The sequence below is a fragment of the Heteronotia binoei genome, chromosome 6, assembly GCF_032191835.1.
Source record: "Heteronotia binoei isolate CCM8104 ecotype False Entrance Well chromosome 6, APGP_CSIRO_Hbin_v1, whole genome shotgun sequence".
Classification (NCBI taxonomy): domain Eukaryota; kingdom Metazoa; phylum Chordata; class Lepidosauria; order Squamata; family Gekkonidae; genus Heteronotia; species Heteronotia binoei.
In genome coordinates, this window is record NC_083228.1 from 39,655,710 (window position 1) to 39,673,502 (window position 17,793).

General features: G+C 42.1%; 1 protein-coding gene across 1 annotated transcript; it reads right to left on the reverse strand.

The window, feature by feature from the left end:
* Window positions 1-8,113: 8,113 nt before the first annotated feature.
* Window positions 8,114-11,199, reverse strand: LOC132574295 (solute carrier family 35 member G1-like). Its single transcript, XM_060242657.1, has 3 exons — window positions 11,157-11,199; window positions 10,099-10,276; window positions 8,114-8,978 (listed from the first exon to the last, which is right to left on the reverse strand). The coding sequence occupies exons 1-3, from the start codon at window positions 11,197-11,199 to the stop codon at window positions 8,237-8,239; spliced, it is 963 nt and encodes a 320-aa protein (XP_060098640.1). The 3' UTR covers window positions 8,114-8,236.
* Window positions 11,200-17,793: the final 6,594 nt, after the last annotated feature.

Consider the following 17,793-nt stretch of genomic DNA (forward strand, 5'->3'; position numbering starts at 1 on the left):
TGGAGAAAGGCTGGAGGCCTGGCCGCTCAGTTACAACCCGAATACGGCGGGTTTGTGCTGGGGGCAGGGTTGCTCGCCCTTTGACAAGGCGGGGTCCGTGGGTGACCCCAGGGGCTTGTCTGGTTAGGTCTTATCCCTGCCGAGTTCACAAGTTAATTGAGTTCAATAAAGCGGCCCGGTTTAAACCCAATATTTTGTGTCTGTGTCTTATTTCGACTGGGTGGGCAAATAAGATGCTAGGTACATTGGGCGTTATTTGCTTTGTCAACAGGAAAGCCCTTCTGCAGCATATTGTTCACTAAGCTGAAATCTGTCCCCTGAGTACAGGAAGAGGGGGGAAGGCAAGTTATGAAACTTGCCATTTATCTGCACTTGGGTGCCCCCCCAAATTTACTAACTTTTCATTTCACAAAAATTGATCTTGGGATTCCACATCTGATTAGTCCTGTTTCAGGAGATAGGAAAGCCTTGTTCATGGCATTCTGCACCTGCAGAAGAACAGGCATCTTTGAGTTGAATTTGGTAACTAATTTTCTTGTGGTTCAGGCTGGACCTAATTCCAAAAAGAATAACTACATTTCTTCAAACTGAATAAGAGTTAATAAAAATCATTACTCCAGCACACAACGAAGAAGAATGTGGCCTTGAAAGTTAACTAAACTACAAGGACTTATGAAACTGTGTTCCCTCCATCATGAAAATTACTCGATTTATTTTCCAGTTAAAAGAAATTTCCAATCAAATGGCTGGTATTATACTTGGTGCCTAGCAGTTTTTTGATGTTATTGTTCAGTGGAATTAATTATTTAAAAGATGCTGAAAATAATTGCATTGCCCACAGGAATATGTTGTGAATCAGACTGAATGTAAACCCAATTCTCCATTTCAAGATTCCTCTTTTAAGAGAAATATATGACCCAGGCTAGCCCAATTTAATCAGATCTCAAAAGCTAAGCAAGGTTGGGCCTATTTAATATTTGAATGGGTCACTATGCAGGCAATGGCAAAACCATCTGTCATGATCCTAGGCCTAGTGTGGCCTACAGGCTCAAGGGAAGCCTGTATTAGAGTAGCAACCAGGCCTACATTTTGCAAAATCCCTTGTCCCTCTGATTCTTTACTGTTTTTCCCTTTTTCACTGTTGACTGATAATTAAAACCCCTTGTTTGTCCTTGAGCACCTACAATAAATTATTTATTGTTATACTGCCTGGGTCCTCTTTGGACATGGAGGAAGGTATTTGCTGAAAAGGAAGACAGAGGGGTTGGGTGGGGGTGCTCTGGGGCCTCCCAGACAGACCCAAACCAGAACGGTGGCAGCCTGTAGAGGCCCTCCTTGGTCCCCTGCTTGTGACACCACGTTTTGGTTATGACTTAGTGGCACTTAACAGAAACACACACACACAGTATTAATTCTCAAGATTATAAAGCTAAGTAACAGTACCTAAGCTTCCCCGCCCCTCCTGATATAATTCTAGAATTACTGACATGTTGGTACACAAGTGAAACAACTACCTTTGTGGTTAGAAAGCAGGAGGTGTATTATCTTGTAGATTAGAACATGCTTATGGGTGAAATGGTTTTGTACTGTTTTACCTTGGAAGATTTAGGTTGCTCTTGTCATTTAATTTGTGACAACAAAACAAAGAATTAGTTAGATATCATGCACCTGATTTAAAGCATTTAAAAATAATTTTAATCGCAAGAACATAAGAACCCCTCCCCCGCATCAGACCAAGTCATCCAGCATCCTGCTTCCCACGGTGGCCAATCATGTGTGACTGGAACTGTCACAGGCAAGGCAAGGAGGCAATTGCTGTTCCCTGTGGTTGTCCCCAGGGATTGGCATTCAGCAGGTTCCCTTCAGCCATCATTGCTCAAATTCACTGACAGGTCTGTATTTGCAGAATTTATCTGATCTCCTTTAAAAGAAAACAGCAACAGAATGATCCATAACATTTATTTGTTCTCCTTTAGTTTTGGGAGAGGAATCTTGTGTCCATTTACACCTTTATCAAGCAATACTACTACTAATAATAATAATAAAATTTTATTTATACCTCGCCCTCCCCGCCAAGGCAGGCTCAGGGCGGCTTACAGGTATGGCAAAGCCATTGAGCAATAAAACAGTTACACAATTCAATAAAATTACAATTTACTGTTAACTTTTTACATAATCTAAAACAATCTAAAAACAGTCTAAAATAATCTCTACTCGCATCACTTGAGCCAGGGCCCATCCTGACAGAGTTTTCAGAGCTCCAGAATATGTAAGCAATAATGAGAACGCATTTGTCTCATCATTTAGTAAATACAACCAAACCCACACATTTGGGATTACAGCTCATAGGATGTGGAATGCCAGCAGGAACTCCTGTGATCAAAGCTGCTGAATACTTGTCTGACAGTGACATCTACTGGGTAAAACAAATCTGGTCTGTTTGAACCTCATTTTCAGTTAACATATACCTTTCCCTCCGACACCATCACCTGTCAACATCTTTCTTCTGCTTTCACAGCACTTTTCAGTTTGGCTGCCTAGTCTAGCTCAACCTGTAGGTCTAAGCACTGATCTATTTGCATGTAAGCTACTTTAAATCAATTGCTTTCAGACTGTAGCAGGTTGGCAGCAGAGGACAGGACTCACAACGATGGGTTTAAAATTAAGGATGGGAAGGTACTGACTGGATATTAGGAAAAACTTTTTTACAGTAAGTGTTGTTCAACAGTGGAACCAGCTACCGAGGGAGGTGGTGAGCTTCCTCCTCACTGGCAGTCTGAAATCAGCTGCTGGGATGCTCAATGCTATGTATTCAGCAGGCAGTTGGACTAGATGGTCTGTATAGCCCCTCCCAATATCTTCAGAGATGTGGCAGGTAAAGGTAAGTTCTCAGTTAACTCTTCATCCCTGCCCCATAGCCCACTAGGACTGCAAACCTTCAGCTGGGGCCTGGGGTTCTCCCAGGAGAGCTGACATGGCATAGAGGATACAGTGTTCAACTAGGAGCCTGGGAGACCCATCCTTGAATCCCCACTTCTGCTGTAGAAGTTTGCTTGGTGACCTTAAGCCCATCGCAAATGCTCATCCTGGGCTGCCTCACATTGTTGAGAGAAAATGGATGAGGAGAGAATAACATACTATGAGTTGCAAGGGCGGGGGGTAGCTGGATCTAAATAAATGCAAATGCAATGCAGATTCCAGTGGATCTCCAAGACGACCGAGATCCTCGGTTTTGTTTTGGACTATTGCTGAAATGGTTGGGTTCTCTTCTTTTAGAATTTTAAACATCATCTGCAAACTTGACCACTACACTGCTCATCCCCAGTTCCAGATCATTTATGAACAAATTAAATAGCATCAACCCCAACTGTGATCCTTGTGAGACCCCTCTGCTTACTTTTCTCCACTGAGAGAGCTGTCCATTTACTCTCTGCTTCCTGTCACTTCACCAATTTTTAATCTATAGAAAGAGCTGAACTTTCATCCCATGGCCGTTAAGCTTATTCAGGAATCCAGCTCTGCTAGCTGCTAAGTCCTTTCACAAACGGCAGCATTCTTCTCCTTGGGTGTAAATTGTTTGCACAGCAGGCACTTACCAACACCATGGCCCTTACCAAGGCAGAGGGAATGGTCAGTTTCAGCCATTTTCCCTCTGCATATAAATTTTTTATTGCATACAAACAAAGGCATTACAAACTTAATACACAGAATGCAACTTCTAACAACAAAAAAGGAAAATGCAATAAAAACAACATAAAAACAGAGCAAAATGAGGATATTCTGACCCCAAACCCAAGCTGCAAAGAATTAGCCTTTGAGCATGGCTTTGGCTTAGATTTTCATAGCAACCAATGCGAACTAGACCATGTGGGTGGCATGTGGGTCTACATCAGCTAGAAGAAAAATAGTTTTCTCTACCATTGAATCTGGTCAAGCCTGGCTAAGATTACTGCAAGAAATTTAGAATTAGGCTCCAGGTAGTGAGGAAGGTTTTCTAATTTTTGGACTCCACAGCAATAAAGGCATCGAGCAACAAGTTTTCAGATATAACAACAGGTTAAGATGGTTGTTGGGATAGTATGAAAGCGATGCTTGCAGAACTATTTTAAAGTTTATGGAAGATAATATTGACAATAAACAAGCATGCAAGCTCTAACTGAAGGGAAATCAAGTTGTGTCTGCAGTAGGGTCAATGGAGCACCCAAAGCAGAGCCAGACATTTTTTTACAACCCCCTATGTTTTGAATCATAACAAAAAGAGAGAGGTTTTTCCTTTCTCCATTATTTTCTTTTTAAAAGAGTGAATTCTGAACTTTCCTATTCTCAAACAGGCAAGGAGAACTGAAAGAAAGAGACATACCTCTCCTTCCTCATGTGACTTATGGGTCACAAAACCAGTGAGGGAGGAGAGATTGCTGCCTTCTGATGAGCTTTGAAACCCTCCAGAGCAGCCTATATGTGTACAATTTCGATGCAGTACAGAGACCATGATGATAAACTGGTACCTCCGCATGGTGGTGGTACACATACATTACCACATTATTTTTGAGTGTCATAGCATACAAAAGAACCACTGCAACAATCAAGGGCATGGAGGCACTAATTCTGACAGCGACGCCTCTTTGCACCTGGATTCAAACTCATGGGTAGGCAGTGCATTGTTCCATCAGGAGGAACACATGAACAACCTTAGCGTCATATGAGTATCATCAGGAAAAAGGTCACATAGCCATCAACAATTAGAATGTTTGGTCCCTATCAGCTATGAATTAGGGGGAAATTACATGTATATGTGTGGCTTACTGCAAACTATGAGTGCTGGCATTGACAAAACAGAGCCCCATCAATCATGACAGCATACAAGTGTTTTGATCTATATACAAAAAACATATTAAAAATTAACACCTACTGGCTCGTGTTCAGTTGCACGTGTGCTCATGATCATAGTGCTCATGGCAACTCCATGTTTCTCTGTGTTAGCCTACTCGGCCTAGATTTTCTGAATAGTTATTTATCCATATGCCATGCCGCAAACAAAGCAAGCAACATTCATCTATTTTTTCTATTCTGACACTGTCACTTCATATGAAATCAGGGACACCTAAATTAAACACAAGAGTACCATCCTAGTCTTTGTGGAAAACTTGGGTGGGGAGAAAAGTTAATGAACAATAGGCTTCCGGAGAGACAGTTCAGACGAGTAGTGATCCATTTTAAAAATAAATTGGCAATAAAGACACCAAACAAGAAGAAATCCTGCAACATACGGGTGAGCACTTAATGAAGGTTATGCTATCTTGTACATTTTTATACTCATTCCTCCAAGGAGCTCAGAGTGCCACATCACCATTCCTCACTTTATCTTCACAACCACCCTAAAAGGTAGGTTAGGCTGAGCATGGCTGGCCCAAGGATAGCAGGAAGATTTCCATTTGGGTATATCATCTCCAATCACTACAACAGAGAAGCTCCCACACACAACCTAGGAAAGGTTCACATTGAACAGGCAACAGGATAAAAATGCCAACTGAGCTATACTGCCATCTCCGTGGTATAGCTAATTGGACTATAGGGAGATATGGTGTCATTTTGAGTAAAACAATGAACAGTAATAAATGCATGCACAATCAATGCACACAGAGCAATCTCAACTGCCAAAATCTCTGATCTATCTGAAGCCTAATCCTCATGTATATTTTGTGACCAAATATGTGGAGATATTCTTATATTGCATTATATGTACATCCACGATGAATACCTGCATGACATCTACACAGGAATCAGACCTTCCCACTCAGAACTGTGGATTGACAGATGCAAAATTATACTCAGTATTACTGTGCATGGGTAAGCTCTTGCAAATCAAAGCTCCAGTCACTAATTTAAACCATTCCCTACTTTAGCTGCTGTAGCCTAAAGAATTCTGGAACTACCAATGAAATGTAAGGCAATAAACTGATTCTTCATCAATTATTCCCAATGCTTGGATTTAAAGTAATAAAATACACTAGCTCCAATAGTGTACGCTGGCATATTTGAATGCAATGATGGCAACATTATTTTATCAATGTAGAATTGATTATTAGAATGGAGACATTTTGGTGTACTCTGTTCATAGCACTTACAAACTTTAAGACTAATCTGATTGAACATAAATCCAAACTCTGATTTTAATGTTAACTTATACATTGTATAATTTATATTGCTCTGTTTATTGATTGTATTACTTTGTTTTATTGTTATACCATGATATTTTATATCATGCCTTGTAAGCCGCCCTGAGCCTGCTTCGGCGGGGAGGGCGGGGTATAAATAAAAACTTATTATTATTATTATTAACTCTGCCACATCCAACAAGTTGATGCTCTAATTATACAGCTAAATAAGCAAGCATTAAAAACATTTTGCACAGCACTGGACAAGGAAGCAGCTACAATATGACCTATTAAAAGGATGTAGCCATATTGTCGAGCTTCCCCCTTTGCAAGGAAAGACCATAATTCTTGTAGTAGTGGACACATTCTCAAAGCAAGCCCACTTCATTCCTTACTCGCAAATACCCATGGCTAAAAAACTGGCTCAGTTGTTCTTTCTACATGGTGAAACTACACTCGTTCCCGGACAAGTTAATTAGTGACAGAAGTGTACAGTTTGTTGCCAACTTCTGGCGAGAGTTTTGCAAATTGACTGGCATTGAGCAGGGACTAAGTTCTGCGTATCACCCTCAGACTGACAGACAAACGGAGAGAGTGAACGCCCTATTGGAGCAATACTTGAGGTGCTTTGTAAACTATCAGCAGTCAAATTGGGTAGATCTACTCCCATTTGCCAACTATGGATACAATAACAGCATACATAGCTCCACCAAATCGTCCCCCTTCTTGGTAGTGAATGGGTATGAAGGAAAACCCTTCCCACAGCTACCAGGGGTAGTGATGCCAGAAGTACCCTCAACTTTTGAGCTGGGAAAGTTGGGAAAGGCTTGGACTAATATCCAGGAAAATTTGGAATTAGCCAACGAGACTTACAAAAAACATTACGATAAGCATCATTCGCCCACTTGGGATTTTAAGGTGGGAGATACAGTGTTCCTGTCCACCAAAAACTTGCCTCTACCGCAACCTTCTAAAAAACTGGATTACACATTCTTGGGACCGGTTTGTATTAAACGTGTAATCCATAAAGTGACTGTAGAACTCGAATTACCTAAACTGTTTAGTAAGATACATCCCATCTTTCATTGCAGTTTACTTCTGAGGGATCCTGGAGTCACGTCTTGGCACCCCCAACCCTAAGCTCCAGAGCCTATTCCGGTGGGGGAACAGAATCACCATGAAGTAAAAGAGATATTAGATGCTAAACTGAAACAGGGTGTATTGTATTTTCTGATTAGATGGAAACATTTTTCTGTAGCCTACAACGAATGGGTAGTTAGCTCAAATGTAAGAGCGTCAGAGCTGATTAAACAATTCTATGCTAAACACCCTACAAAATCCCGGAGAGGGACTTGGGGGGGGGGGCAGTATGTCAAGCATGCATATTTCTGTAACATAATGGTTCCTTCGACTGGGAACAGGTCAACCATAGTTTGCTACTCCCCCTTCCTTTACAACCTTTGGGCAAGTAATAAATCCATCTGGCCCAAGGATGTTTATGCTACAGCCTCGCTGTTACCACTTTCATGCTGCCTCTCCCCCAGGTTCACACAGACAGTCTTTTCTGAGCTGAAAGAAGTGTGAGAAAGGGAGATGTTTTTAATAACCTAAATTCCTTAGTAATAAAAGAGATAGTATGTAGTAACCTTTGAACCCGTGACTCAAGCTGCATCTGTACGATACCCTTTGAAGTTATCCTATATAGCAACTGTGTAACTCTGTGTATGTCATTACTTCCAAGGCATATGTCCTTGGTAAAGCTTCTGAGTTTCTTAAATAAAGCAACTTTTGATTCAACAACAAAAGACTGATTATTGGGAAAAATCTATACTTGACAGGGGGACTATTATCAAAGGAATAAAAATTAAGAAATAGAAAGTTCAAAGCTTCCTTGGTTGCATATAAAGAGTTTCATAGTTCTTTGGATCCAAGCTGATGTATATAGGAAGAACCAGACATTCTGCTGATAGATTGTTGTTATTGAAAGAGACTTTGATGACAAAGATAAATAATTTAAAATAAATAATATATCTGTTCTATTCCAGCAATGGCACAATAGCCACCTGGTCAGATTTCATTCTTTATGTTTGTGGTTTTTTGCTTTGTTTCCATTTCCAAATAACAGTCCCAAAGCTGCTAGCAACTACACAAAGAGCACCCCCAAATGACCACCAAGTGGGCAAATCATTGAGGAAGATAATCTGAAAAATAAAAGCAAACACAACAGACATTGTTTTCATTACAGCAACAGGTCCTGCTTTCTCTATCTGTAAAGCTTTTGTGATAAATACTTGACCACCCAACCCAAACAGTCCAATTAATATTAAGAGAAACCTATCTCTGCCACAATAAGGTAAACTCCATGCATCTAGCACAAAAAGGGTTATTATGCATATTATTAATCCAATTGTTGCATAATACCAAATGGTTAAAAAGTAGTGTACTGATTTCCCCACCTTTCTTAATATAACAAAAGCTGAAGAAGCACATATTGCACTTATAAGAGCAACTATTGTCCCTTTAAGATGATCCACGTGGTTTCCTACAATTACTGTGGATCCAAACAAAAAAGTCGGCCTTGCAACAAGCACAACTCCAGTGATTGTGAGTAGTATGAAAAAAAGATCCCAAATATTGCATTTCTCTTTTAGAAATATCCAGGCAAATATGGTTGTAAAAGCTGGACTGCTGAAAGTAATAACTGTAGCATCAGCAAGGGGCATCACTTGGAAAGCATAATAGAGAAGAATCATTCCACAAGAGCCAAGGAATCCTCGAAAGAAAAGAAAAACTCTTTTGTCTTTTGGTCCCAGAAATCCTGTCCTAAAATAATGAAAGAGAAAGTATTTCAGTTGAAAGGTATTGGTAGAAGAGGAGATTGGATTTATACCCCACCCTTCACTTGGAGTATCAGAGCAATTTACAATCTCTTTTCCCTTCCCCTTCCTACAACAGATACTCTGTGAGGTAGGTGAAGCTTAGAGAGCCCTTTTGAGAACTGCTCTTGATAGAACAGCTCTGAGAGAGATCCAAGGTCACACCAGCAGCTGCACGTGGAGTTCTCCCAGATTAGAGTCCACGCTCTTAACCGCTACACCAAACTGGTATACAGACGAACGTCCCATCAGTCAGCAACCTCATTTACTACCGAGGTTTCCTACGGGACCCGCCAGCTAGTGTTATCTTGTCATATGTTAAGCATGTAACAACGTATTCTTCAGGCCTCTGTAGTAGAAGCATTTCAAGACACAATGTGGAGAAGGTGACAACAGTATGGACCAATCTGGGCTTCGTCAACTTAGGTGGGTAGGGGCACCTGAACCTTCTATCTGAAGCTGCATATTTTCCCAATGAAATATTCTGGAGCTGTTTGTCCTCCCAGCAAGGCTTACTTCTGGTCAATGTGCCCCAACAGGAGGGGCGGGGTAAAAGTTTTCAACGGTGGTGAAGCCCTTGAGTGTGGGAAGGAGTCATCTCTCTCATCTTGCCTGGTTATCCTGCATGAACTGAACTATGTTTGTCCCAGTTGGATACTGAATATGGTGGCTGCCATTTCCCAACCTTTATATACAGTGTATGTGTGTGTGTGTGTATATACATATATAAAATTTTCATTTATTGAGTAAACTGGCAGCATACATGGCATGCCAGAAAAGAATACAGCCATAAAATGCCAATGTTAGCTTTTCGTAAATAAACATTTTACTGATTACAGTTTAGGAACTGGTTGTCTTACATAATATAGCCTTACATTTTGTGATAGTTTAATATTCAGTTTCAAGATTTTGTGAATCTGTTGCTCATTTCCCAACCTTTACACTTTTCCTGGATCAACCATGTTATATGAAATTGTTAAACCATTGTGATTTTGACCTATTCCAGCTGAAATGCACTGCACTGTAATTATCGTTTCCTTTCCTCACATAGAAGGGATAATACTTACTTGTGGTATATTAAACCGGGAAGAACAAATATTATTTGAAAAATACATCTAAAAGCACTGGCTTCCACTGAATGCACATCTTCAATTATCTTCAGAAATAAAGAAACCACTGAGAGGAGGAAAGCAGACAACAGTGCATAGAACAGGCCAAGCCCAGGACAGGTACTTTTTCCAGTTCCTGTAACAGAATGATTGTAAATTCCAGTTAGAATGAACAATACTTGTGTTGTATTTTTCCTTACATGCACTTACATGCATGCCCCAGTTTTGAAACACATTATACATTAATTGCTGTTTAATGTTTAATTTGCATTCTGAAATGCTCAAAGGTTAAGCCAAAACTACTTTCTTAGACAGACGTAAGACTATAGATCAAGATTTCCTACATAACCTTAAGCCTGTCAGTTGCTAGGGGCAGGAATGAACGCACATGTTGGCATGAGAAGAACCAAAGAACTTTCTTCCACGACACCCTTACCATTTGGTGCCCAGTTAGCAGTATTCCATAAGGAAGATCGGATAAGGGTCAGAGAGACTTAAAAGGAAGAACTCTGCCCTTTATTAGGGAGACTGAAAAGATATTTTGAGCAAAAGAAAAGCACAGCATTTGGAGTATGGGAGGCTAAAGGAAAAAAGCTGAGAGGCTTTGGGTCAGATTTAGGACATGGCAGAGAAAGGAGTCAACTGTTGTTGGAGTATACTGAAGCATTTAGAAGCTGTCAGATCTCTCTCTGGGGGTCTGATGGGAGTGGTAGATCTGCTGCCCTGTAGGGGTATCTTTGTGCCTACATCTGTGCTTTGTATATTTGTAAGTAAAACAAATTGTACAAGATACCATAAGTTTATTGTACTCTCTCTTTCCAAAGGAACTAACCCAAGTGCTAGCCCCTGGAACCTTTTACCACTTGGAAAAGTGTAGTAAGCTAACTGTACGAAGAGCAATTTTTGACAAAGCAGTGTGGGTAACCAGGCTATCTGGGCTAATTATAAAAATTGCAGAAGTACAAGGTATAGCTAGGTGTCTCAAACAGACTGGTGTGTATGAGTATCACCCTTACGTCCACGGAACAGAGACTCATTTGAAGAATCCCCTGATTTCATTGCAAGGGCCCAAGAGATATTTTGGTCATTTATCTAACAACAGAAAATAATGAGCTCAATTCCCTGTGATATGTGAATCTAGGGATCTGCACAACATATTTGCTTGTAATGGTCTTCAATAATGAAATGAACAGGGAATCTCCCTCTTGCAGGGAACATTTTACACTCTGGAGCTTCTGGACTGAGAAACTGGTGAATGTGGCTTCTATGGCATCATCTCTTGCCATTGTGTCACGATTCTGTAAATAAACTAAGTTGAGAAATAACTGACCAACTATTACCTTAACAGATGACAAGTGATTCTAACCTGGACCTTCTTCATGCAAATCCAACACTCTTTCCACTAAGCTATGCTAGTTTCTGGTACTTCAGAATTTTGTTTAGATAGCAAGCTTCCCACCCTCCAATCTCAGTCTCTTTTGAGTGTCCCAATATTTCAGTTTTTATATTGTTCTGAAGTGACTACAGAACAGATAGTGAAAGAGCTGCTGATAGCGCCATCATTCTGCAGAAATTTCCTTGGATCTTCAACTCAAAACAATCTGGGACTGCTTCACGCTCCCCCCCTCCAATTGATATATTAATGCCCCTGTGAAATAAAATACAAATATTATTGTTGCAGAAATAACCATAGGGGTGCAGGGACCAGCAGGAAGCCAAGACCCCACTGGACAAAAGGAGAGAGACAAGCTATTCCAAAAAGACTCCATTTATTATGACTAAATAAAAGCCAGAATACTGTTATAACACAAAGGGAAAAAAAATTCAAAATGTGCACAAGGATAAAAGAGATCTCTTTGGCTGTTGTCTGAGGCTCTAAGGGAGCAGTCACCCGGCAGCCCCGAACTATCAAAGATCAGCAATATTTATACCTTTTTCACTCTACCAGCTACATGGGTAGATGTCAAAAGATACAACAATAAAAAAGACATACAAAACAGACCTCCACCCCCTTAACAGCATCACCAGTCCCCCCAGTTATCTATCATGGTCAGGAGGTCCTGGCCAGGCTTATCGTAAGGTATACTATTGTGTCTTGGGGAGGGTACATGGTGTCTCCTAGAATGTAAACTAATGGCTAGGACACAGGGCACTCACATACTGGAAACACAATTTCACATCTAGGCCACTAGGGCTAATGGGAGAGAGTCAAAGTTCTGCTTAATAAGGCATATGTAATACATATAGCTGTTTAAAAAGGTAAAGGTGCAAGCACCGAGTCGTTACTGACTCATGGGGTGACATCACGTTACAATGTTTTCTTGGCAGACTTTTTACGGGATGGTTTGCCATTGCCTTTCCCAACAGAGACCTGAATTTCACATCTTTCCAAAATTCTGCCACAGTTAAAGCTTGGATCCTACCTAAAGTTTCTGCAGATGGAAGGATTTCCATCCATGGAGTGTGAATTCTCTATCTCCCCCTCCTGCTGCAGCCCAGCATGCCCCCCAAATGGCACATGGGACCTCCATGAATAACTGGAGGGAGGAGTTGGGGGCGTACTGGAGGGGGAGCAACAAAAACTGTACCTCACTTCTGTCCATGGAACTTTTAGACAGGATCCAAGCCACTATATTGTTCTTGTTCTATGTATATACATGAGAAATCTCACATAAGTACTGGCTTGCTGAGGAACACAGAGAATGACAGCCTCATCCAGTCACTGTAATGTATTTTGTATTTCCAAGTGCTAGCACCCATGTCAGAAAAAGCTGTTAGTGAAGCGGACCTCAGATCAGGAAAATCTCAGGTTTTATAAACTAAAAAAGGTAAAGGTAGTCCCCTGTGCAAGCACCAGTTGTTTCTGACTCAGGGGTGACGTCGCATCATGACATTTTCACAGCAAACTTTTTTATGGGATGGTTTGCCATTGCCTTTCCCAGTCATCTACACTTTCCCCCCAGCAAGCTGGGTACTCATTTTACTGACCTTGGAAGGATGGAAGGCTGAGTCAACCTGGAGCTGGCTACCTGAACCCAGCTTCCGTCGGGATTGAACTCAGGTCATGAACAGAGTATAGGACTGCAGTACTGCAGCTTTACCACTCTGCGCCACAAGGCTCTTTTTTTATAAACTAAATGCTCACTATTAATGGAATAGTGTAATTAAATGCTCACTATTAGTTATGTCATCTACCTTCAATAAATGAAGGCATACCTGAAACCCATCAAACATGATTTCTTTTACACTAATGAACTGTATAGCGGAATCCTTTATTAATTTACAATGAGCCAACTAATAGTGCAATCCTATGCAGTTACTTGAATCTAAGCCATAATAAATGGGCTTGGACCAGAGGAACTTGCATTTTAAAATTTATTTAAAACATTTTATGCTACCTTTCACCCAACTCACGGCTGTTAAAATGGTGAACAATTTTTTAAAAACCTTAAAACCAACTTTAAAAAACATGATTAAAATACATAAAGAGGAAAGAAGGGGATGCCAAACAAAACAGAAAAGGCTTTATCCACTGGAGGAAGAGAATGACAGATGCATCTGCCCAGCAGGATTGCATTGTAACTCAAGGAATGTATCCTGAATTATAAATGACTTCTTCTTTCCACATAAAAAGAACCAATCTCTCCAGACATGAGGACAAAGATTCCCAACCACCAGAAAAAAACATGGATCCAAAATACAGATGTGTGAGGTAATGTCATATAGCACAAGCAGACTTCTCAGAACTCTCAGCCCACGATCAGGTAAGTCTCTGCCTCAGGAAATCAGCAGCCCAGAGAAGGGAAAAGTCTTCTGAAGACATTCGGAAGTGGGGTCAGCTCACTATTTTTTCCTAACTAAAAAAGACAAGAACCACAATTCCTAACTAAACTGAGATTTTGTGGGGGTTTTGTGGAACAAAGCAGAAGTTTGGTATGGCAATTCTGTCAGGTAATTTGGAATCACAATCAGAAAGCTGGGAATCAATGTCTTCGTACCATTTGAGTTGTGAATGCAATGTCGCAAAATTTAGACAGACTTGCATGTATTCTCAGTTCCAAGACCTGAAAGCAAAAAGCAGGATACTCTCCTTTTCAAAAGAGTTGCCTCTCTTCTGGCACACTGAGGGGCTTGATTAATGAACAAACGTGCTTTGTTAGAAATAATAAACTATCCCACCATGAGGGGAGAACCCTATTTTTTTTAAAGGTTAGCTTTGTACCAGGTCATAATTTAATTTTTTTGTTGTTCATTTCCCTATGACCTGAACTCTTCATCTCTGAACCAGTCAATTCTTCATCATCTTTGCTACTCCCCCCACCAAAAAACCCCCTAATTCCCTGAGCAGTGTTTTTTTGTACTTCCAGGCCTCACTTGACGTACATCCCCACTGCCTCCTGACAGCTCCATCACTGTCTTACCTTATTTAAATTTTTGTACTCCCAGTTTTCCTCTTGGCTCAAGAAGGCTTATCTATCAAATAAAGGCAACCCCCCCCCCAAAAAAAATACTTTTGTGTATTTTTTTGGCTGCTCCCTTAAGTATATCAATGATTAGATAATTTTCATAAAGCCATTTGCTATTGCTTTCTACCTCAGTGAGATAGTCAAGGCTTTTATTCTGGGAAAAGAGGTGCCGGAGTGCTCAAGAGAGAAATGGAGAAACACAAAGGTGCTCCTCATGAACTTTTAAACATTTTTTGAGAATTTTGTTCCATTTTCCCCTAGAAAAAAAGCCCTGGAACGAGTGCAATGGTTAGTGTCTGACTACGACTTAGGAGACCCCTTTTCCAGTTTTCAATTCTGTTGGCACAGAGTGGTGATGCTGCAGTACTGCAGTCCAAGCTCTGCTCACAACCTGAGTTTGATCCCAGCGGATGCTGGGTTCAGTTAGCCTGCTCAAGGTTGACTCAGCCTTTCATTCTTCCAAGGTCAGTATGACCTGGTACTCAGCTTGCTGGGGGGAAAGTGTAGATGACTGGGGAAGAAAATGTGATGTGACATCACCCTTTGAGTTGGTAACAACTGGGTGCTTGCACAGGGTGCTTTACCTTTTTTCAAATTCCAACACAGCTATGAAGCTCACTAGGTGTCCTGGCCACACACACATGCATACCTGACCTACTCTGCAGGGCTGTTCTCTGTCAAACTGGAGAGAGAACTGTGTATGCCACGTTGAACTCCTTGGAAGACAGACAGACAAAAGCAGATTGAGTTGTTAAGGAAAGAGCATGCAAGCCTTGCGTGGTCAGCATAGAGAGACCCTGACTCCCGCATTTCGCCCACCACCAGCATGACTCTAAAGGGTGGGGAAAAAAATCCAATCTTTATCTAACCCACCTTCTGTTGGACGAAAGCCCTTTACGGAGGAAGTAACACGCGCGAAGCGAGCTTGAGGAGGTCAGAGAGGTTAAAAAGCAGCGAAGAGGTAGTTTTTGGCTTCCCGATACAGTCATGTGCGGAGTGGAGATGGGAATCGGGTCTCATGCAGCAGTCAGAGCAGATAAGTGATTCGGGGGTCAATCGGCAAGTGTGAGCGTTGTCTCCTATGAGCTTTTTACACGTGTAAAGTTAGGGCAAATGAAGGCTTCTAGAAATATAGAAAGGATCCTATAAAAGGAACAAACACTGCTGGGTGGAAAGAGAAACTGAGTGGAGCGTTTCCTGATAGAGCCCGGCAGGCAGGCAGGCAGGCGCTGAGGAGAACCAGACCTCGCGGGCTCCCCCTGCAGGCGGGCCCTCATCCTGCACCTTGCATGACCCGGAGCGCCCAGCCCGAAGCCAAGGAAGAGAGCGAGGCTGGAAAGAGCCCAATTGGCCAGCCCGCTGGACGGGCACTGACAGCTGTGGGGAGCAGCCCGCGTTTGCCCTTCTCACCCACCGGGCATCCCGCATCTCCTGGGGACCCTGCCATCGAGACAGCAGGAGCAGCAGCAGCACCACGAGCGGGAGCCCGGCTGGGCAGCCTCCGCCACTTCCACGTCGTGTGCCGCCTGGCACTGGAAGGGCAGCCTGGCATCTTCTCCGCTGGAGTAAAGCTCCTGGCTCGCCTCGCTGCATACGCCTTGCTCGGCATTGGCGGCGGGATGGGCAGCTCCCTCGTCCCCGCTCTGAGGCGGCCGCATGAGAGCTGCCGCCGGGCTGTTGCCTTCCAACTGCCGGCAAGAAGCCGGAGACTTCTCTGCGCATGCGGCGCTCCGGCTCTGGCGCCACCCAGTTCTCTGGGCGAGTCGAGAGAAAACCCTGCGAGGCGTCTCTGGGCGGTTCCCACGAGGGGAGGTGGTGTGCCCATGTCCCGGGCAGCGTGGCGGTCTTTGCGCCCCTCCGCCCAGCGTGTTTGGGAAAGGCGATGAAGCTGCGCTGAATCGATTGGAGCAATGATCCATGCAGTTCAGCATCGAGTTCTCCAAAGTGACCACTCTAAGGACAAGTCGGATTCCCTCAGCAACAGGTCACTGAGGAAATTGTCCCTTATGAATGTATTCAAATATATTCTGTTCCAGCGAATCCTGTAAGGCAAATCATACTCTGCGAAATAATTATTTCCCCCCTCCGCCCTAAATCTAATGCACATCAATTTCTTTCCATGGTGATATTTTGGAAGTAGGGTTGCCAGATCCATCGGTGGGGCAGGGTTGTGAGATCTAAGTGGGGTTGTGAAATCCCCTGGAGACATGGGGATGAACTCTGCGGAGGACAGGAACCTCAGAGAAGTACAATACCATAAAAACCTACCCTCCTAAGTATCCCATTTTCTCCAGGGGAACTGATCCAGTTGTAATTCCTGGAGATACCCAGTTGCCACTTAGAGGCTGGCATCCCTATTTGGGAGAGCAATTAAAAAAATGCAGCAACAAGCACTCTGTGTTTTCATTTGTTTTCTTATGAGAGGCAGTTATAAAATGTTCTCTGTACATTCATATAACTGTTTCTTAAACTTTATTATAATAAATACAATTTCCAGTAACCTATCTACCAGATTTTAAACCTCAAAGTGCAGCCCTATCAAAATAATTCCAGCTACTGTGCTACCGCATGCTACCGCATGACAGTTAAAGGAGCCAAAGGTATTGTGAAGAATTGTTAAGGCAGTTCTATAGCGTTGTGCAGTGCTTAAAAAAAAATCAGTCAATATGTTCAAAACTTACTATGTGGTTCTAGGTAAAAGCACTCTTTGTCTGCCTCCTTCAGGTGCAGTGTGAAGAAAACATGAGTGACATAACTGGCAGAACTGTAGGAAGAATTTGTGATAATGTATGTGGAAATGCTTTGAAGACTGAAAGTGCAATACAAATGCTAAGTATCACTATAATTCATAATAAATTAACCCAGCCTATGTAGACAATGAGGGCAGCAAAAACAGCAGCAAAAACAGACCACTCAGATGGAAACACGCAGGTGCCCCTCATGAACTTTTAAACATTACTTGATAATTTTGTTTCCATTAATCTGTTCTGGAACTCCATTCCACTGCATTACCCATTGCCCCATTTAAACAACAGGACTGCACAACTGCCAAAGCCTGTTTGTTTGTTTGTTTGTTTGTTTATTTATTTGATTTGATTTATATCCCGCCCTACCCCACCGAAGCGGGCTCAGGGCGGCTTACAGCTGTCTCCCATACTTTAAGTGGCAAGTCAAATCCAAAGGGCCT

Bases quoted from the DNA above. Each gene is read 5' to 3' on its own strand.
- LOC132574295 (XM_060242657.1), bottom strand. From the start codon at position 11,199: ATGAAATCAGGGGATTCTTCAAATGAGTCTCTGTTCCGTGGAC. The intron at 10,277-11,156 runs GTAAGGGTGATA...ATTCTGTTACAG, and splicing joins TGAGTCTCTGTTCCGTGGAC to GAACTGGAAAAAGTACCTGT. The intron at 8,979-10,098 runs GTAAGTATTATC...TCATTATTTTAG, and splicing joins CCCGGTTTAATATACCACAA to GACAGGATTTCTGGGACCAA.